General features: G+C 34.3%; 1 protein-coding gene across 2 annotated transcripts in view; it reads right to left on the bottom strand.

Moving 5' to 3' along the window:
* Positions 1–23,186, bottom strand: part of p120ctn (adherens junction protein p120) — a 52,599-nt gene that overhangs the window by 5,386 nt on the left and 24,027 nt on the right. For both annotated transcript variants that reach the window (XM_085201615.1, XM_085201616.1), the window contains exons 3-18: positions 10,975–11,095; positions 10,044–10,166; positions 8,281–8,436; positions 7,826–7,914; positions 6,901–7,039; positions 6,192–6,288; positions 5,419–5,607; positions 4,761–4,942; positions 4,115–4,274; positions 3,676–3,865; positions 3,098–3,189; positions 2,672–2,841; positions 2,021–2,162; positions 1,556–1,728; positions 1,171–1,336; positions 381–509 (exon numbers count right to left, since the gene is read on the bottom strand). In XM_085201615.1, the coding sequence (XP_085057741.1) occupies positions 381–509; positions 1,171–1,336; positions 1,556–1,728; positions 2,021–2,162; positions 2,672–2,841; positions 3,098–3,189; positions 3,676–3,865; positions 4,115–4,274; positions 4,761–4,942; positions 5,419–5,607; positions 6,192–6,288; positions 6,901–7,039; positions 7,826–7,914; positions 8,281–8,436; positions 10,044–10,166; positions 10,975–11,095 (2,318 nt within the window). The remainder of the gene's footprint in view (positions 1–380; positions 510–1,170; positions 1,337–1,555; positions 1,729–2,020; positions 2,163–2,671; positions 2,842–3,097; positions 3,190–3,675; positions 3,866–4,114; positions 4,275–4,760; positions 4,943–5,418; positions 5,608–6,191; positions 6,289–6,900; positions 7,040–7,825; positions 7,915–8,280; positions 8,437–10,043; positions 10,167–10,974; positions 11,096–23,186) is intronic.

Here is a 23,186-nt window from a genome sequence, read left to right as displayed (position 1 = left end):
AATTAAAAAACCTAATCTTATTAAATATTCACACAAGCACTTATTTTAATTATACGAATATACAAATCCATATAAACAAATGTATGTCACACAATTACCAAAAACTAAATCTTTTTTCTACCTTATTTACTATAAAAAATAAATTGGTTTCCTTTCCCCTTCACACATTTGGCAAGATGGGCAGAGAGGAAGAGAGAAAATGCAGTGTCAGGACACTATATTCTCCGCTTACAACTCCGCTGAACTCAACCCCGAACTTAACACTTTAAATTAACAGACTTTATGGTGTATATTAGCGCTCCAGGGACTTTTATCGTACCTTAGTCTAATATTTTAATTTGTGTTATTATGATCTATTAATATATAAAATCAATACAAACCGCTAGCGTTGGACGAAGCGCGGGGTTGTGCCGCACGCGCTGGCGTCATGAAGTCCGCCTCGCGCCAGCCGTGCTTGCGGTACACTTCGCGCAACTCCGCGTGCGACCACATGGTCATTAGCACTTGAGCTGGAATGGAGAATAAAAGCTTAATCAAAAATCAATTTCACACCGTATCCCGCATATAGCTCTTAGGTTAGGTTCTTCACGCGCCGAAGACAATGTATGGTAAGTGATGGGGATGTTAACGCATCGTTTGAGCCGAATTATATAATTTTTTTTCAGCTTCACTGTGTTCCGCATGTAGCAGAGTAGGCAGAGGAAACTTAGTATTAAGATACTTGGAGGAAAGTATTCCCACTTTCCGCCGGATCCTGGAGGCGTTGAGTGGCGGAACTACACGCCGTGATTTTTACCTCGACACTAGAGCGAAAAAATGAAAATATTTTATATATCGATTCCCAATCGAGGTAATGAATTACCTCGATTGGGAATCGGGAATTGGGAATCGAACTCACAAACTATCCCGTTTATAGTAACACGCCAGTACCACTGCACCACTAAAGTAAACCTAGTGAATCTAAACTTCACCTCAATCGGCCGGCCGCTCCTGAGTTAGCTACAAGTTAATGCACAGATTTGATTTTAGGTTTATTACTTTTTCGTTTTTTTTTTATATTTCACTATTATTATCTCCCGAATGAACAATGCGCCAATGTTCAGAAAGCCTAAATTCAGTGCCACCACAACTCTTCGACCGTACTTATAATAAATAATTAATAAAACTTACCAGCAAACTTAAGCACTCTGGGCGTATGGCGGTGACGTTGTTTGGTTAAATTAAGTAATCTGTCAACACCGCCCGCCTCTAGTAACGAACGGGAGAACTCCGCACTCTTCTTGATGACTTCGTTTAAGGTCGCTAGGACAGCCGCTATTGTGTCGTCTGACGTGCCCTGAGGATTAAATGTTATAATTTTTATTTATGCCGCGCTTTGCCTTGACCAGAGGGCGGAAAAGAAACCCATAACCAATCCATTTACCAGTAATTATATAAGAAATTATAAAAATACAAAATAGATACAAAAAAAAATAAAAAAAAAATCTGGAAGTGTAATATGTGAAGATGTAATATGAGATATATGCTATATTTAATATAACAACTTTACAATCACCTGATCGTGTTGCTGGTTCCCGCTGGGCAGTTTCTGCACGAGGTCGCGCATGGCGTACTTCCCAATGAGCTCCTTGTTGCGCTGATCGATGGCCAGGTTGCGGAGGGCCGTGGCGACCGCACACACTACGCGGTCCACCTCCATGCGGAGGAGTTCCACTAGGATTGGTAGACCTGGGGATGATTGGATGTTTGTATTTTGAAGTCTTGAGGTTGGATAAAACCTACTGAAAGGATTTAGATGAAATTTGAAAGTAATATAACTTAATCATCAGAATAACGCATTTTTGTAAACATTTTGTATACTATAATAATAAATTTAAGCGAGCGAAGGTGAGATTGGGTCGCTAACAATTTCTGCCAATTTATCAGAATTTAGCACAACACTAACCATTTAAAAAAAACCGCCCCAAACAAGAATTAAACCTGCAACCATCATCATAATGAAATCTCTATATTCACCCACCTTTCTCCTTCCTAACCGCGGCGCGTATATCGATAGAAGGTTGCCAATAACATGCCGCTAAGTTCTGTAGCGCTCCGGCCGCTGCCTCTAATGTTTCTGGATTCGAACATGTTTGTAATAACGCCATGTATAGTGGTACCACCTGGGAACAGAATTAAACTAATTTATTGTACATATAATACGGTCAATAAATCGTGGCTACATTGAAGTTACTGTAGATAGCTTTAAATTAGCTGTAAATAGCTGTGTAGATTTGATTTTAGAAATTTGATTACTTTTGATCATGTCATCATCTTCCCTCGTGAGCAACGCACAAAAATTCAAAACGCCTAACTACAGAGCGGCCACTCTCTGAAGTCTCGCCGATTCTCTTCCAAGAATAAGTCTAAGCTTAAGAGAGTTTTCAAGTATTATAATAATAGGTAAGCTGTATAGCGTTAATTAAAAAAAATAGTATATTGACAAAATATTATTTATCTATGTGGTAGTCGTTCGGATAATCGTCGGATCTGTATATTCAATTTTCAACTATAAGAAACAACCCCAAACTAAAACGATACACAGTGACTAAATTTATAAAAAAAAAACTATACAAGTTATCAATAGGTTGTTATTGATGGGCCACAGAGTATAAAAAACACTACACCCAACCTCAGGCGACCACAGCATCTCCGTCCCTTTAGGCACACTGTAGCCCAGCTGTGTGCTTGTGTTGTCCAGTTGTGGTTCCGGATCGCTCTTGCCGAGAGGACTGGTCGAGTTGGAGGAAGATGAGCCTTCTTTCTTCTTTTTACTGCCACCGAAGCAGCCTAGATTTTCTCCTTTGAAGTAACATAATATATAGATTTATATTGAACAATTAATATCATGCAATATAAAATATTTTCTTTTTTTTATTACATTGGAAATTTTGTATTAAATTAGTAAATAATAATTTAGCCTAACCCATAAACCCCAATGTAATATGCAAGTTTAAAATTTTACATATTTTTAGGCAAACACTGCTTTTTTTAGCCATAAAAGTTCATTTAACTTGCTAAAATATGATAAAAAATTATGTTATATTACAAATACTACCTTTCGACGCGCTCGCCTGTATCCTTGCTTGTCCAGAAGACTGTGTTGGCGGTGCTCGGGTGTCGTAGAGCGGATCTTCTATTTCTTGACATCTAATAACATTTATAAATTATTGAATTTGACAAATTAGATGCCATCTTGACGCATTGAAACAGATATTGGATGAAACAAACTAAACTATTTACATTTTTCGGCTATAGAAAGATATAGTGGCATTGAGCTTCGCCACTCAGATAGTAACGTTTCAAAAAACAGAGAGAACTGCTCTCTGCTCTACATGTGATAAAAATCGTGAAGCTGAAAATATTACAGTTCTATTTTTTAAACATTTTTTACTCAGTCAATTTAAGTGATCGCTCTCTTAATGTATGGATCTAACTTCGTCCAGCAAACGTTTATGTGCGATGCTGCTCGTATGGAGCAACGTTTACCGTTACTGCATGGAGACGGAACGAGTTACGTTAAATACAAGTCGACGAGTTACATGGTCGATGTGTAACCACCATGACTTCAGGCTAGCCACCCATCTACAGCTTAAGGCCTCGACTAATGGACCATACTGTATAGTGTTTACAAACCTATAGGACAGGTTCCGCAAGACGCATACGCAGTTCTCCACAATCTTGGTGCCGATGGCGTTGGCGGCGAGAGCGGCGCGCACCGCGTGCAACAACGCCTCCGCGAGCCCCGGTAGCGAGCGGAGGCGGCGACGCGCGTACTCGCCTGCCGACGATGCGTTGCGGAGCACTCCGGACGCATTGCGGAATACTGGAGGAGATTACATTTTGTATTGGTTGAAATTCAAATTCAAAATATTCTTTATTCAAATAGACTAGTATAAGCACTTTTGAATTGTACATATAGACTAAAAAGCTACCGCCTGTACGGAGGGCAGTTCTGGTGAGAAGAGCCGGCAAGAAAAAAGTTACATATTCACACAGTTAGGATGGGAAAATAGAAAAAAGTTGAATTTTATTAAATCAGCTTCACGCAAAAAATAGTTACAAAGAAACTCACTATTAGACCAATAAGTTTCTCCGGGATTGGTGGGGTGCCAGCCAGAATGTGGTATAATGACTTTTGTTACGATGACGTGGGCTGCGTCATCTATGATGGACTGCTTGAGGTCCTCGCACGATGACATGTTCCAAATCACGCCGGTCACTAGTTCTTTTACCTATCGATGGGAACATTTTTATTTTTAACATTATATAAATAAACTTTTGAAATAATGGATGGATAATAACGTGTATCAAATTTGAGAGATTTTCATTTTCGTTCTCATTTTCGCATTAGACCAAAAATATATATATGAATTATGCAACAGGTATATTTATTTTTTATGTTTAATTCTAAAGTGATATATAAACATTAATAATTATAGTAAAACTAAAACTAAATGATGTATATTAACAGTGTGACGCAGCATCATTTAGTTATCATTATAAACTCTTCTTCTTGGCATTAATGCCGGGTTTTGCCAGGATCTGCCTACCTATTCAACCAACTCCACATTGCACGGTTGTTAGCATACTCGGTGGTTAAACCATTGGTTTTCATGTCCTGTATCACTATATCCAACCAGTGGTTCCTTGTGCGACCGGGAGTTATAGCAAGGCGCTTGTTCTCGTCGTGTACACACGTTTCACTCACTAACACTGACCTCTAAGTCGTTGGTGCGGCACAGGAGCGCCATGAGCGCGGGGATGCCGGCCGCGTCGCGGATGGCGCGCTTGTTCTCGTCGTTCTGCCGCCCGTAGGACAGGTTACGCAGTGCGCCGCACGCGTTGCGGCACACCTCCGGGCTGTCGTGTGAGATGAGACGCACCAGCGGCGGGATGCCGCCTGCGGAAGAAACGAATATTAAAAACATCCGACGAGAAACGAAACCCATGCGTTAACTGCGTGAATCAACATCGAAAAGTCGGTGGAAAGGGGGAACTGTGAATGTTTTAATAGGAACGAAGTATCTTCGCATTAGGTTCCCAGGTTCCTTCTGCCAACATTGCTATATGCAGGATACAGCGTAAATGTATAAATATATAACTAAGTAAGTAACTTATCACTACGGCAAAATAATTGGTGAAGCTAAATGAGATGTAGAATACTTCATTCAAAATAGAAATTTTCATAAAAAAAATATAGCGTGTGACTAAATAAAAAATATAACGCGACAGTTTAGATTCGATTCCCACTCTGGGAATGAATATATGGATTTCCTCTCTCCAGTTATAAGAAAAACCGCTGCCTTCAGTTCCGCTGCTCAACACACAATTTCTCGAAATTCGTGGAAACACAAAAAACCACAAATATAATAATACCTAAGCTCCTAGTTTTCTGTTTATTTGGATCGTCCATATAAGTTAAATGTTGTAAATACGCAGCGGCATTCGCCTTCACAACATCTGAAGGTGAATTTAGGAAACCAATGACTTCTGGTAAATTGGGATCCCGCCACTGGAGGCCGCCACCGTCCTCGCGCCCCACGCCCACGTTCACACCGCCGTGTACTGGAAATTATACAAATATTACAATCAATATTAAAAAACATGCCAAAATATAAAAAAAATACCAAGACATTTTTTGAACTTCGTAATTATATGTTTTTAACTACAAATTATTTTTTACTACAGTTATAATTCTCAAATATTTATACTACGACGTTGAGTTCTGGCGCTTAACATGGACTGTCTCAAAAATTGGGCGGAAAGTAGTAAATGGAGTGTCTTAGTAATGTTCAGTAATTGTTCAGTAATGGCGCAGGGGCACAAAGTGTGACTTACAGTCACACTTCGTGGTCGACTGGTTGTGGGCTCGATCTCTACTCGAAGAAATGAAATATTTATTTATATTTTCACTTCTTCGCTCTGGTGTCGAGGCAAAGCGCGGCGTTGAGATCCGCCACTCAACACACAATGCCTCCAGAGCTCTGTGGAATGTGGGGAATGGAGCGTCTTAACACTAAGTTTATTCTGCTTACCCTGCAGTGTGCAGGACACAGCGTGAAAAGTGATTTCATTAAAAAAATAAGTTATTCAATATAAGTTAACCAAAATACATAATAAAGAAAATAAACAAAAAGACAAGACCGTACCTAAAGCCATGTTCGCCATTTGCTTTTGCAATTCCTCCTCATCACCGTACATTGATTGACCACCCGTGCTTCCTAAACTGAGGCCATTTTGTGAGTCCTGCATTTAATAATTATCATATATTAAAAATTAATATTTTTTCTAAATAGTTAATAAAAACTAAATCCTATTAGGATTTCTATCTCAATTATTCAACGACTTATATATCTAAAAAAGACATGAGAGTTAACAATAAATAAAATGATTTAACTATAGAAGAATATACGTCATATGTTGTTTGATTCTAATATTATTGTTAGGTATTTGTAAAAATTATTATTTATTAATAACGATAAAAATAAAATAATAAGTATTACTTTTTATTTCTGTTTTAAAGGACCGCTCTATAGCATTATAAAATCTGCATCTCCCTGTCACTTTATTGTAAAGTTTACACTGTGGAAATCGAACCCACAACCATAGTGTTTACAATCAAACGTTCCCTGACTGACTTTTTTTTTTTTTTATGGAAAAGGACAAGGCAAACGAGCGTTCGGGTCACCTGATGATGATCACCGCCGCCCACGACCCCGTGCAGCACCAGAGGAGCTACAGGTGCGTTGCCGGCCTGGAAACACTGCCGCGGGTAGGCTATTCCACAGTTCGGTGGCGCGTGGAAGGAAATTCCTACGACCGTGATCCATTTATTTATTTACAAATAATCTAGATAACCTTAAAGCCAGTCCCCTGGTGCGGCGGGTCGTACGCGGCCGGGTAGTGCTGATAAGCGTACGCGTCGCCCGCGTACTCCCCGCGCGGTGACGTCACGCAGTAGTGGCGGCCGAGCTGCTCGAGCGATGCCGAGTCGTACCTGATACATGTTAATATAAGTATTATTAATCCTACTAACATTATTAATGTGAAAGTATCATTAACGTATTATTGAGGTAAAAATAAAAAAATTATACACTCATTTGTACGCAAATTTTTTACTTGCTTTAGAAAAAAATTGATAAAGTAAAAACAAATATTTTCTTTATCTGTTTTGAAATTATATAATATTAAATTAATAAAGAGCAAAATAATAAAGAAATAAAATAATAAAAGATTTTCCAACAAAACATATTATAATATTAGAGGACTAAGCAAAGTTCAACAACAACACTTTGGTTCGTTTAGAGCTAATTACAAAACCCAAGAACCTCATACTCTCATATTATGGCCATATAATTGCTTAACTTTTAAACATACATTTTGTAAACGTTACTTTATAATGTTATTTCATTATATTATTATACACGTAAAATACTTATAATAATTTGCACCATTTTCATAGATTTGTGTATTTTTTTCAATATTTGCAACAAATTGAGGCCGTCGTCAATTTCCATCCCGAGAATGTGTTATTTAATATTTTCATTTTCCTCGCTGTGATAACAAGACGAAGCGCAGGGTTGAGTTCCACCTCAATGGTGGAATATGGATCAGGAGGATTGTAGTAAACGGAGTGTCTTAACACTAGGTTCCCTCCGCTTATCCTTACTCTGTTATATGAACACAAGTGTGAAATATTTTTCTATGAAATACGACAATTTGTGCGAGCAAAATCAACAATATAAACGTAAAGGTCCCTAGCACGTAATAAAGTAATATATACCTCTGTTGCAGATGTAAGTTGTGTTGCGGTGGCATGGCTCCGGGTGAAGTGCTTCGGGGAGACGCACTGCCGCCACCTTCCACGTACTCCTGAAATCAGTTTAAATATACCTTATAAATATTAACTTATAGTAGTGGAAACTAATACCATACACCCCAAAATTTTATAAGACCAAAATAAATACATGAAAATTTATTTTAAAAACTAAAACTTAGTTTCTCTACAAAATAAAGAAATACATACATACATTATTTAAAATATTTGTTTAAAAAGTAAATGTATCAAGTTACTTGTATCAAAATAAAAATGTCTGTTATGTACACCATTAAAGTAAAGCAGTCATCATTTATCCATTACTTATAAAAAAACACTCTAAATTAAACCTCCAAACTAAAAACATAGAGCAGCGTCTCTATATCATCTACAAAAGGCAAAAATACAATTTGCAATCTTACCTGAGCCATATATGCCGGCACTTGCGGCTCCACGAGGTACGCTGGCTGCGCTGGGTACGCCGCCCCGTAGTGCGCGTAGGTGCCGTAGTGCCCCGCGCCCGTGCCCGCGCCCACGCCCGTGGCGTACCCGCTACCTACCGATACCGCTTCCATCACCTAATTATATAAATAAATTTAGGATTAAATAAAAAAAAAACATCTAGGCTGTCGTGGCGCAATGGCAACAACATGTAAGCGCGAGGGTTGTAGATGCAAATCTCAATTAAGAGAATTAATCATATTTAAATTTTCTTTTCTGGTAACAAGAAAAAGTTCCAAGTCCAACAATAAATAATAAAGTTCTTTATAGATTATAAAAGTTTATTCTCAACGTGCATTCAGCACGAACTTCTTCGATAGAGTCACGTTGACCGGCGCAGGAAATATAAATATTAAATTAACTGGCTCTATATGTTTAAAAACTGATAACGATATAAGTAATTCATTGTTAGAAGCTGGTAAGTCGTAGTATACCTACTTAATATGTACAAAACGCAAGATAAAGCAGCAAAAACATGCTATGCAAATATAGAGCAAAGAAAACAAACAAATAATTTTAAATTGACTAAATTTCCATATTTTTTAGACGTAATTTTAATTAGCAGAACAATAAACGAACTAAAATTTCCTTTGGTTTATGATTTTCCTTTCCGCCTCGGTAGCCTTATGTCCAAAACAATTATATTGTGTTAAATAAATTATAAATATTTTTTTTAGCTTCTCAATGTATCCCGCACATTGCAGGGTAGGCAAAGGGTACATGGGAACCTAGTGTTAAGACACTGTTCCCATTAAGACAATTTCGTTTTCCACTTTCCATCGAATTCTAGAGACATTGAGTCATCATCGCGAGGAAATTAAAACATTAAATATTTCACATCTTCATGTAGGTATCGAACCCACCACCTATCGCGTTCACACTCACACCTGTTTGCTGTGACAGACCTCAAAACATTGTTTTTAGTCATATATATTCCATGTACAAACAGCGATCAGTTACAATTTTATTAAATGTAAGGATTTCAATAACGTCCATTGAACAAACAAAAATAAACCGAAACTATATTCATTTGTTCGGTGTACCTACATACGTATTAGCCAATAACATCGTACAATCGATCGACTACGATTGTATAATAAAAGCACGTTATATCCTGGATTAGCAGCCAGCATTTTCGTTCAAAACTCTAATCGGCCAACCGAGCGTGAATTCCGACAGCCAAAGTATATTTTATAAAGACTATATATTTATCAAACGCTAAGAAAGTAGAGTAAAGACGTTAGCATCATAAAAAAACCTTCTTTAAAGACTTGCTTGAAAGTAACTTATAAAAAGCAGCAAAAAAGACCGAATTTCGCAAATAAAAATTTAAAATGGAACGTCGGCGAAACACAGTTTTGTATGACATGTAGATATAATAGTTTTGCTGGACGGTCACTGTGACTCAGCTCTTTTGTTTGGAAATTATTTTTATATCACTTTACGTTTCACCGATTTTGCGAATAAAAGGGTCTATTTTTTACGCGTCGTCGCTATAAATAGCAACATTCAGTATAAATATATATGTTAAATTTATTTTTATAAGTCGTTCCATATTCCATTTATAAGTATTAAGAATTTTCTTGGAAATTCATTATGTTATATGATTGCTATATTCTTAGAAAAGCTTTTCCTTCCAAGTTTAATAAACATATGAGAGAATAGCTCCGACGTCAGTACTTACATGGGGGTACTTTTGCGAGGGCGCCATCGTAAGGTGTCCCATGTGGTTGTAGTGCGCCGCGGGGGAGGACACATATTGACCATAGTCTGGCTCGACACCACTTCCCACCGGATATTCGCCAGCCTAAAAACGTTATAGCGTTAAATGTTAGTTTATATCGTCTTAAGTTAAGAATAGAATTACATATATTACATAATTTATTAAATTAATTAATATTAACATAATTTATTAATCTTCGATTATTTAATATTTTCCTTATGCTTATTAAAACGCAGCATTAATATTAAAAACAATTCTAATTAAAACCAGTATTGCGAAGTGTGCGATTATAAGCATGACTGGTTGTGAATTCGATTCCGACTCGAGAAAATGAAATATTAAATATTTTCATTTCCTCGCTGAGGTAACAAAGCAAAACGCGGCGTTGATTTCGGCAACATAACACGCACTGACTTCAGAATTCGTCGGAAAGTGGGCAAAGGAGTGTTTTAACACTAGATTTCCACTGTCTACCCTGTAGGTATGCTATAAATATTAACCGTAGTAAACTTATGATATTAAACCATATAAAAGTTACCATCGTTTGTCTTTATTTGTGATCACTATTAAGTTAATGAAGTTATAACTTGAAGTGGTAAGCGAAGTGCAATTTTCACGTTTAATTAAGCATTACTAAGTTATAAATATCACATTTTTTATTATTATTTTTTTTTACTTTGCCATCTCATATAATATACAAATAAAAAAATATTATTATCTTAAATTAATATAAATGATTTAGTTCTTTTATTGGGAAACTTGTATACTTGTATCAATTTTCTAACAATTTTTACTCTGACAAAATCAAAACACAGCGTTGACTTCCGCCAATATCTCAAAGAAGAAGTGTCAAGAAGTGTCAGAAGAAGTAACACTACTGTTTTCTACCTACCTGCATAGCGAGGTGGTGCTGGTGTGCGAGCGCTGCGGACAACTCCGCGTCCTCGGTGGAGGCGTCGGACCGCGACACGGGACTGTGTTGCGGACCATACGCACCCTCGACCGGACCGTTACTGAAACAAGTTAAAGGAAATTGTAGATTTCTATCAAAATCATTTTAAATTTTACATTTATTTTAAAACAGGATAGGCAAAGGGAACCTGGGAACCTAGTGCTAAGACATTTCGTTGGAAATATTGAATATTTCATTTCTTCGATTAAGATCGAACCCACACCACACTACTTGTAAGCCTGCGGCACGTGGACCTCAAAAAAAACACTATGGACTATAACAATAACAATTAGAGATTATTGAAAACTCCTTCCACTTGGGGGGCAAAAATATTGTATAAGTTTTCTTTCCTAGTATTTCAAGTTTATATTGTACAGCTACTCGGAATTAAACCGAATTCAACACAATATGTTGAACTAGTTCATTATAAAATTATACATTGAATCTTTACAATGAGCTTACAAAGTAAATATCTCAATTTCAAAGAACTGAAACTGAAAATGTAAGTTTAAAAATTGCTGTTTTGAAACTGTAACAAAAGTAAATTACACGAAATTTTAACGAGAAATCTTTTTGAAATGAATCATGAGAATATATTTTAATTGGTTGGGAATTATGTGAAATTTCTCTATTTCTGTATTGACCTACTATTTTACGGCGTACATATTATAGAATTCTCAATAGTAATAAATATATGCGTTCACTTTATATCTATATAATACAGTAAAGATTAAAATAAACATGATTCTGAATCATAGCTTCCAGCCAGGGTATTATTGTCTTGACGACACTTTTGATAGGAGCAGTCTATGTCTGTCCTTTAGCTGTGTTGTTCGTGTTTCTGTTGTCTTATTTTTGAAGCACTGAATAAATAACTAAGCTTAAATCTTATGTTAGATTTGAAATAAGTCCAAAATTAACAAAGAAGAATATCAAAGGCATTTAACAGATTGCTCGAAAAGATACAAAACAGTATATTTCAAGTTGTTTTAATAAATGAAATATATATGTATGGTACATCTATGATTGTTATGGAATTATTATTAAAAATATCATATTAACTAATTGTTAATATTCCATTTCAATTTAATACAAACACTTATATTACATAAAGAAAACCTGAACATAGCTTATAGCTATTATATAACTAACTTGGATTTCACACAGACCACGTTCCAAGCACGTCGACATGACGTCCAAATAGTTTATAATATATTCAATTTTAGTTGAGTCCGTGGTTAAATCAATAACTAAAATAGCAATGGTAAACCGCACAATTGTAACTTAATCAAACTAGCCAGTATAGATTATCCTCACTTAGACAAGCGTTCATTCGGCCCAACAACTGTCTGAGTTGGAACAATAGCTTCGCAGAGGCAGCGCGAGGCGGTCGATTAAAATCAATTTACGCCACGGTACGAAATGAGTCAATTTGCTGACCCCCATCTCCAAAACTAGAGAGAGAGAGAGAACGAGAGCTGTGTGCAATATGCAAAATATCATATACATATGCACATTCAAAACGGATGCTATCACTAAGATTTATAGCACAAAACTGGTACGGAAGCAATCATATTATTCATGACAGATTTTTTTTAAATCAATTTGTCACGGTCAGTAATTAATCAACTCAGGTGCTGCGCGTCGTAAAACGAATGTGGGGCATAAAATAATATTTAAAATTCTAAATTAGAAACTGGGAATACTTTATGAAACATTAACTTTAGTGTTATAAAAAATAAAATATTAGTATATTTTTCAAGGGTATAATATTATAAAAGGTTTTACCAGCATATAAAACTTGAGGCCAGAATAGAATAAATCAATAAGTGATCAAACTCTATAAACAATGGGGTTTTCAACTGTTTGGATTATTGTACTCAGCTGGCACGTTTAGAAGCCATATACAAAAGAATTGAACGATATACCCTACCGCTGTTATAACGCATCCATTATGGTAATATCAGATAACTCATTAACTATTAATACATTTGTAGTATTTTGGTAATTTTTTGTCACTCTGACTGATAAACGATAGCTGAATTATTTTTTATTTCCTCGCTCTACTGAAACAAAGCGCGACGTTAAGTTCCGCCAACGTCTCGAACGTTGCGTGTTGAGGCGGATATGGTGAACGATTAAGGCCCTAGGTCCCCCCTACCTACCCTGCTACAGCGTGAAGCTTTAGCAGTTATATAATGTTTCTGAAAACGATGCACTCTGTAAACAATAATAATTAATATAATAACAACATAATTTATAATAATATAATCAGCCAAACAAATCTAGAAACATCATCATTTTAGTTTCATCCCCAAATCGTTGTTGTTGTCTTGATCTTTGGTAAACGATTTACATGTTCCGTTCATTAAAACAAAATAAACACGATATTTGAATAGAAGATGGGAAGGACCAACTCATGGTTAGGTTCTGTAACGGTCCAAGTATAATCAATAAAACGTCAAACTCTCCAAGTTATCTACAGATAGCGAAGTTAACACAAGTATTTTGATTGGAAAAATTTAATAAAATTATTGCATCCAATATGATACGATCGCACTTAATTGAGAAATACCAAGTAAAGTGCAAAAGCAATTTAGATACTTTTTAATTCTTTTTAAAAGTAAAAAGAAAATAAAATGGCAGTCGTCATTCAGTTTATCAAAGGCAATAATAGATTCTTTAACACAAAAAGTTGATCTTTTTGCACACGATGTATGGACGCCGGCCATACGAACACAGGTTTTACTCGTCGCTTTTACCCATCATCCTATATCCGGTGGATATTTATTTTCTAATTTCGATATTTATGTTAACTTTCTACAGGTGTTCAATGTATCTACATAAAACAGACGAATTTCAACTTTAATCTGTATTTCTATAAAGTCTTACAATCAACTGATGAAAAACATTTATACGACTTTAAAGTTACGCTTACATTTATTTGGGGTTCAGCAGTTCAATATACCTTTTGAAGTATTGAATCATTTTATACGTTCCTGTAAAAAAATAAACAGATGAAAAAGAAGGGAGCGAGCTTTTTTTATTCTTTGCCGACGCTCGTATAAGCAATTGTCTTTCGAACAATGACCGAAAAAGAATTTTTAAATAAGGGATATTGTATTCTTTGGCTCTTCAATCTATTGAATTGCCAAATCCGTTCATCACTTAAAAAAGGTAATCTGGATTTTTATAATTTTCTTATCGTCTACAAAATATGACAGGAAATGTTAACGAGATTCTCTTAACTAAGATATCCCAATATGTAAGAATATTATATTATATAAACTTATTTATTTTAAAAAGAAGCAGCATCTAACACCAACCACTCCTAATACGTATTTTGGTAGGTAAGCCAGAGGCAAAAACAGCAGATTCACAACCTAACTTTGAGGAGCAAGAAACTCGCTAAAGACACAGGATATTTATCAAGACGACAATTAGGTTAGTAACACCCGCAAGGCTCGCTACACCTGGAGCTTAATCATTGTAATTTACAGAAGTTAGGATTAGATTTGAACATATTTGTCTCGTGATTAGAAACATCTGTTAAGGTAGAGTAATTTATTTATAGAATTACGGATGAAAAGAAAATATATAAAAAAATTAAAATATATATTAAATAAAAGAAAATATATAAAAAAAAGTTAACATCGTCTAGGTGCTGAGTAATATTGCACATTGAAATAACACAAGAACACAACTTTCTTACTATAGTCTTTTCGTTATAATCATTCATCAAAGATTTCTTATATAATCTTTTTTACTATACATAATGCGGGATTGGTTTCCGCACGCCACCAAAATGCATTGTCTAGAAAACGTAGGTATATTAGATGTATGTATATAAATTATTATTTTGAAATTAAACAACCGATTTAAAAAAATGATCTAAAAAGTAAAAAAATATTTTACAAAGATTTTATAATTTTGAAGTCAGTGCCAAGAAAACAAACAGGCTCAATAATTTAAAGTATCTATCTGTAAGTAAATATTGAAGTAAAATTGTTGTAGCATTAACTTGACACAGACTTCAAAATTATAAAATCTATTTAAAATTATTTCTTACTTTTTAACAAACACGTAATAAATACAATTGGGATAATAATACTAAATGTCGTAGTTTTGGACGTTCCTTGCTACCTACCCTGTAAAAACCAGGATATATATTTATGTTTTTTAATTTGTATCCATTTTTAGTTTAAAAGAAAAAAATTGTTAATTTCTTATCGAATTAATATATGCTTACAGTATCATAACAGCTCCCAAAATATAAATGTTGTAATCCGCTAAATGGAAATTTAAGTCTCCGGCGTTTTTTATTAAGGATAAGGTTATTACAACGTTTCTCGCTGAACAATCAAGAAGGCTTAATTGTTTTTAATCAAAATTTGACGCCGCAGTGGCTATATTTAACTGACATAAAAATCATATGCTTTGATAAATTCAAAATTTGTTCGCCATAAATGTAGTAAATAACCCGTATTTTTAATATCACATATATTTAATATATAATATTTTATATAATATTTAATATTTTAGTAATAACTCATGTTTTTTATACTGCACTATTATAGACTAGTACTTACTAGACTATGCCTTAGATCTGGAAGTATTATCTACAAATATATATACTTAGGCGAGAATTAGGGGAGGCCTATGTCCAGCAGTGGACGTTGAAAGGCTGATGGATGGATGGATGGATATATACTTGTCGAAAAATCCCTAGAATCCCACATATATAAACGTTAATAAAGTATTACCCGTTACAAAGTTATATGCACAAAAGAACACTTACAAATATTTTAATTTAACTTCTGTTCATTTCATCGTTATAAGTAACAAAAAATAATAATTTCAATTTAAAAACTTCGTTTATTTTAAAGACTAAGTACCTAAGTATTATTAGCAGCCACTCTCGAGGAATGATCATTCTGTTTGATAATCTTTGGATTAAAAAGGATTGGAAAAATAATTTAAAAATTCTTTAAAATTATTAATCCGCCAGTCAAAATCCTATTTTTAAAATATACGTATGCAATTTGAATTTCAATTAATCAGAGTTTAAAGCACCTGTTATTAAAATAAAGCTAGATACGACAATCTATGTAACCTACCTATAAATTAAGCATATTACGCACGGTACACGTGAATAAAACTAATTAAAATTGTCGACTGAACGATATCGCTGATTAAAGAATTTCCTCGATAAATATTGGAAAACGATAATTCCACGACCACGTCTTCAATTACTATTGTACATTTTCAAAAAAAAAAACAATTTTTGGTCACTACTTTAATGGCATTAATTATGCAATTGGGATATGTATGCAGTAGATCCACTACCACTTCATAAAGTTTACTAAGTAATAGTCAGGGTTTATGTTAAATTTCATCATTAAATATAGTGGTAAATTAACCTGGGTGGCGTTTTACATATTATAATCTATTAGTTTTCCTCAATGGTATATGAACCATATATTTGAACCATAACCATACCAACATAGCGACCACGGTGTTTTTTGGCACAAAATTTACAAAAAAACATGTTTTATAATAACGATAGACAAATGTTATCTCCATCATACCATGAATACTTTCCACACCACCTATAAACTATATATAAGCAGGATATTCTCGATATGAAGATCATATCGAATTCCGGGACACCAATAAATTCAATTTAGTGTAAATTACATCTGGCAACACTAGACGTAGCAGCGGGACGCGGGGCGGGGTGGCGCAGATATAGAGCAAAATCATATTACATGCGTTTTTTCTATTTACGTCACAGATATGTGAAAACCGTAGTCACTTTTATACTGTTCTCACAAAATATGCAAAGTAAATGTATCTATCTAAAGTATATGAGGTCAAATAGCTTCCCCATTCTTCCCTTTTCGCTGATAAGGGGCGACAGGTCTCACCTAACCAGACCAAATTATAATTATTTATAAACAGGTGATTTATTCCAATTTTTTTCTCTATCTTAATAACATTGGGTGTAATGTATGAACTATAACGATGATAAAATATAATGAAACTCAACAAAAAAATCTAAATTATATATCCGATTGTGATAGAAATGACTTCAAAATACTTCCCAGCTTCATCATGAAGTACCCTTGCTGACCAAGGAAAATGAGGAAGAGGAATATATATATAAATATATAATATATACATAAATAAATCAGCCGCATCACATAATTCACAAAGGGACATAGTTTTTGACAATTTTAACGTGATTTAATTTAGCTTGTGGCAAATGAGCGCTGTTTGGACGCGCGCAAATAAAAGCAACTTAACATTTTGTTTGCAATCCAATTAAACCTCTAGTTTATTTCTTCGTTACATTTTTACAAACATTTTGTATGAAATTTTATAATAAAATTAGGCTACTCGTGGCGCAGGGGCATAGCGGGTGGCTGTAAGCGCGACAGGTTGTGGGTTCAATCCCACTTGAGGAAATGAAATATTTAACATTTTCATTTTGTCGCGCTGGTGCCGGGCTCTGGTGGTGGTGGCGTTGAGTTCCGCCACTTCGACCGAAACCCACGGAATGATGGAGTATTGTCTTAACATTAAGTTCCCTCTGCCTACCCTGTTATTTGCAAAAAAAAAAACAAATATCTAATTTGTACATATATAAACTTGTCTACATTCAAATTATTTAAAAAGTACACAAAATGTTAGCTTAATACAAATTGCAAAATTTCATAACCAAGACACGAGGATAAGAGACTTTACTAATTCATAAAATATAATCAACATTTCATTCCGTTCCAAAAGTATTATATAAAATTTATAGAGCAACTAGGCTTTAGTGTTCAAAACCCCGACCTAAAACCGGCATAGAAGAAAACGAAATTAAAGCCAAATAACGTGGTTTTGAAATGAAATTAGCTTCCATAATTTTAGTGTATAAATGGGGCAGGTGATTTATTTAAATTAGAAGTTTCAGTCGAGTCACTTTGGATGGATCAAGTCAAAAGTCATGCACATCATAACGGAAATTTAACTTATAGACTAACCTGCAATTTCAAAAATTTCAAAACTGTAAGGAAACTGAAAACAAGATAAGTATTTTACAATAACAATTATTAAATAATAGTTAGTTGAACAATAAAATATTTTTTTTAAAAAATATACAACGATATATAAAAAAGAATGACTTAAAGATAATTTATTGAGAATATTTATTTTATACAAGCCCGGATCTGACCGTTCATCGTTTACGTTTCATGAAACATAAAATAAAAACAAACCTTGCTTGTTTACACTTTCAAAGGTGAACTGCAACAGTAATAACGCTATCGAATTCTAAGCTCTATCAGCGCGAACTAACAGGGAAATAGAAAAAAATAAACATCGTTTCTGGTACTTTTAAAAAATTATAGTACTTCTCGATAAATTCTTTCCCATCAACACACAGTGAAAGCATGTTTATCCTTTTCAACGGAACAAAAATCGACTTTGATAGTTAGATATAAATTTTATTTAAATCACCTTAAACTCATTTCTGTACAGTAATTAAATAAATTAAATACTTTTTTTGTTATACGTTAATAAATAATAGTCAATATAATATTCCTTCTTATTATTAGTTAATTCCGGATTATTCCGTATTGTTCTTTATTTTTATTAATAAAATTGACGAGATCAAAGTCTGCACGTTCGAGAAAACTATGAGCGCTTAATTAATCTCAATCAATAACTCAGTCACGTTCAATAATATTAAAAATGAAGTTAGTTCGACGTCAAAGCAATTGGGGTCAAAAGCAAAATGATATACATATTATGTATGGGAATATGGGAATTCGTACTAATATAAAAATATATATTACAATCTAAAATAATTTTATTTCAGAGATTTTAATCTGTATAGTAGAATGCGCGTAATCTAAATGTAAGTCCAAATATATCAAAATCTGGTATCAAATTCATGTATGCATTAATATAGGTGTTATTCAATCAGCACATACTGACACTACTGACGTCGGTAGCTTATATTAATTACCGAGATACCGTAAGGCAGGTAATTGTCTTGGTAATCTAGCTCTTTACGTGAGCAATTAGCCAGCGAGACCGTCCACATCGACCCGATTGTAATTACTATGGAGTGCTTGTAATTACTATGGACTATGCTTGTGTTTGAATGAGACATACAAACATTTAAAAATCTCTTTATTTAATATACTACAAGTAGATTTAAGACAATCCAAAATGACTTCACAATAAGGAATTCATAATAATTTATATTCTCAAAAACCAATAACTTCAAAATGTACATATATATTCATATAAAAAATATAAATACAAATAAAAACCTCCGTAACCGCAACAGTAATGCACGCATAATAAAGAATGTCGGTTAAGGTTTTTTACGACGTACCTGCCTGCCTACGAGTACGTTATGCAAGCGCGTGCGCAGCGAGCATTCAAATAAGTCCCTTGCCATGTCAATGCGAGATATAGCATTCCTGCATAGATAATACATACATGATATATCAACGTTGTGATGAATCGATCAAACTCACGATAATTGAACGAACATTTGAAAAAACATCACCATGTGATATCATCGCACCCAAATAACCTCAGTTCCGAATGCTTTACCAAGAATTAATACTAAACAAGTTCTTTTTTCTTATTTTTTTTTATTTTTGCTGCCTGTTTAGGTACCGTTTATTATAAAGGTATGTAAAACCACCAAATTCGTCATGACGCTAAGCTTCTCAAATTAATATGTTATAATGACAAAGTCAGTAACCTTCATTAATTGGAAGATAACAAAAACGACAAAACAAATATTTCAATAAGAAAAAGAAACAGTATTAATTGAATGCAATAACACAAACAAAGTACGATATTTCTGAACTAGATAACAATTCCTAATCAGTGTTGAGCGTTAAAGATTATCATCAGATATTGGGGACCGATACAGAGCCGTTTGACTTAATACGTCCTCTACTCCATGTGTCGAATAAACCAGCAGAAAAGGATATATCCGCCTTTTATACGTAACGTTAGTGGATCAATAAATCTAAATGTCAAAGGGTTAACGCTTAAACGGTACTTAACAAGCTTAGAGGTATTTCTTTAGATACCTTAGGATTCCACTTCGTTAGATTACTACAAAAAATTGTCTTGCAAAACCAGTGGTTATCAATCAACCGACCTTCTTAAAAACATTTTATTTTCCTTTACGTACTTTGAAGGATAAATAAATAACATAACTCTTCGAGTTCCACTTTCAGTCTTTGTATTATTAAATAATTGAATATAATATTTATGTAAGATTTAAAATTAAAATTAGTTAATACGTCGACAAGATCATACGAGAAGCGTACTCAGCAGCTGCGAAATTTCATATAACTATGTAAATTACTTAGAAAAGTAAATCAAATTTTCAGTCTAGACCGTAACGCGGGGAATTAGTGATGTCGACGTACTAAATTTCAGACTAAGTAAGGTTGAGATCGCTTTAAATTGTATGGTGCAATATGTAATTTAATAAGTTCTTGATGATTGATGATTTTTCATAGTTCTTAAACATTTTCATTAGAAAACATATATACTATGTCTGCGTATTACGAGGTAAATCAAAAACCTCCTATTCTTTAAGATACAAATACTATACAATAACATGGTAAAGACATACTTATATTAGAATTATTAAATGTAAACAAATGAATTTAAGTAAAATATCTATTATTTATTGTTAAAAAAGACTTTTCAAATAAAAGATGAACAATACTTATCATATTTACAGTCGCTGGGATATCGGAGTCGGCGTTAGGTATGCATGGTTAGTACACGAGTCTCGCGTCTGCCCATCCCTAATACGAGGGGGGACATTAAAATTCACGTGGCATGCATGAATCCAACTCCAGTATACTATACACTTGTTATCCAAGTATTCAAATAAATCTAGAAATGCAACGCCAGCTCCATTTCCTCTGAACGCGAGGTGTTCGCAAAACAACATTTTATGACTTACGAAAACTATCTTGACTTCTCGCAATTTATGAATTTGTGTGCGCATTAAAAGTTTTTTGAATTATGTATATTGCATAGGATATTCTGACGCGAGTCGTGACGCTCGAAGAGCCACCGATGCAAAGTACGGCGTGGAGTTTCACCACTCAACACTCAATACCTACAGAATTCGGCGAAAAGTGGGGAATGTGTATTAACACCAGGTTTCCTCTGGCTATCCTTGAAACTTGCGTGAAGATGAAAACCATAGAATATCCTTACACAAGTCATTTACATGAAACTTTCATCGGACCTGTAAATATATAATTATGTTATAAAATCATAATTATCGTTAATGAACAATACACGAAATACTGAATATTATTTATTTATATATCTATAATTACATTTTGAAATCAAAGAGTTAATTGTTGTATGTATGCGCAAATAGTAACGTCATAATTTTTTTATAATTCTGTACATTGTTGAATGAATGGAAAACACAATTTATATTTAAAAACACAATTTTGGTAAATATTATGCCAACACATTTCTGTGGTTTACCGCATTTATGAATCATATATTGGAATTTATAATGCCAACATGACATATTTTTAATAACCGAATTGAATGGAGGCCAGTCGAAGGGTACGGTTCGGTACGGACACGGATAGGTTGTGAATTCGATTCCCACTCGAGGAAATGAAATATTTAAAATATTTTATATTTTCATTTTGTCGCTCTGCTAATGAAGCATAGCGCATCGTTGATTTCCGCCACTTTACTCACCATTCCCCCAGAATTCGACCAAAAGTGGGGAAGAGAAGTGTCTTAATGGAAACGGAGTGTCTTAACACTATAAAATTGAAAACAAATACAATAATACTATATTAACTATATTAACTAATTAGTTCAATTTTTACAATCAGAATTATTTAGCGCAAAAAATATCATTGACACCTCAAATTGATTTGAACGTAGAACCTCCACGCAATACAAGCTACATACTCTAGTTAACCACGGCTTCCACAATGAGAAATGCCGTTTCATCGTGTTCGCTTCACTTGATTCACTAACAGCAAAGTGACACGTAAAGATGTGAACTAAAACTCTTCAATAAGTCCCTGCTTATTAGGGTGTAAGCCTGTAAGCGAGGTCGACTCATCCGCTATTTAGTATACTCACCATTGACAACTTGCCAACTGAAGATACCTACTTGGAAATGTTCACAATTCTGAGTAAAATGTAGTTAAAATTTATATTAGCTGGGTGTTGTATCTCGCGCATAGGAGGATGGCAGAAAGGAACCTGGGAACCTTATGTTAAGATACTCCGTTCCCATTAAGACACTTCCGTTCTGTGTGGTGCAACTAAATGCCGCAATTTGCCTTGTTACCAGGGTGAGAAAATGAAAATATTAAATTTTCATTGCCTCAAGTGGGAATCGAACCCACAACCTATCGCGTTTATAGTCGCATTTAATGTAAGTAAACATATGCATTTTATACCTTTACAATACATATATACTCGTACATAAGTATAATAGCATAGAAATTACGATACACAACGACATCCAGGGCTAAAACCTCTTAGGACCCTTCGACAAGCACACGCGACTTATGAAGGGAATAATAAATGAGTGTATAACATACCCTACGTCACCCACGTACAAAGCGTCTATTTGAAGCTTCATACAATTTGCTAAAGATAAAAAAATGCGTCATATTCGACGTTTGTTCCGTACAAGAGGAAGCGGAAATAAGTTTAATTTAACCGTTAATTAGTTTGTGCTGTCGAAATGTCGGACATTTTCCGGTGTAATGTTCTGTGTGGTTGTCAATTATTGACTTCTCCCATACTATTTAGAGTTTCCGATCTATCTATATATATTGGTACGTTGCGGCGATGTGAAGAATAATATTTTGGATTTTCTAAAATAGAAAAAAGCGATCAACACAAAATGGAGAACGAAGTGTTGTTCTCCACTTTCTATTGAACTCTTGATATGCAAATAATTTAAATATAAACGTGGGATCGAACCTACAACCTAACCCAAAATGGTAATTGATTATTTCAAACTTCAAAGTATAAATCCCATATACACTCATATAAAGAAGAAAAACGAGATCAGAATTTTAAGTCATATTTTGATACATTATATTCACAATGATAAT

Source organism: Heliconius melpomene, chromosome 18, assembly GCF_056956725.1.
Source record: "Heliconius melpomene rosina isolate 202511_hmr_F chromosome 18, ASM5695672v1, whole genome shotgun sequence".
NCBI lineage: Eukaryota > Metazoa > Arthropoda > Insecta > Lepidoptera > Nymphalidae > Heliconius > Heliconius melpomene.
The sequence above is the reverse complement of the archived record's forward strand: the minus strand, read 5'-3'. Positions and strand labels throughout refer to the sequence as shown.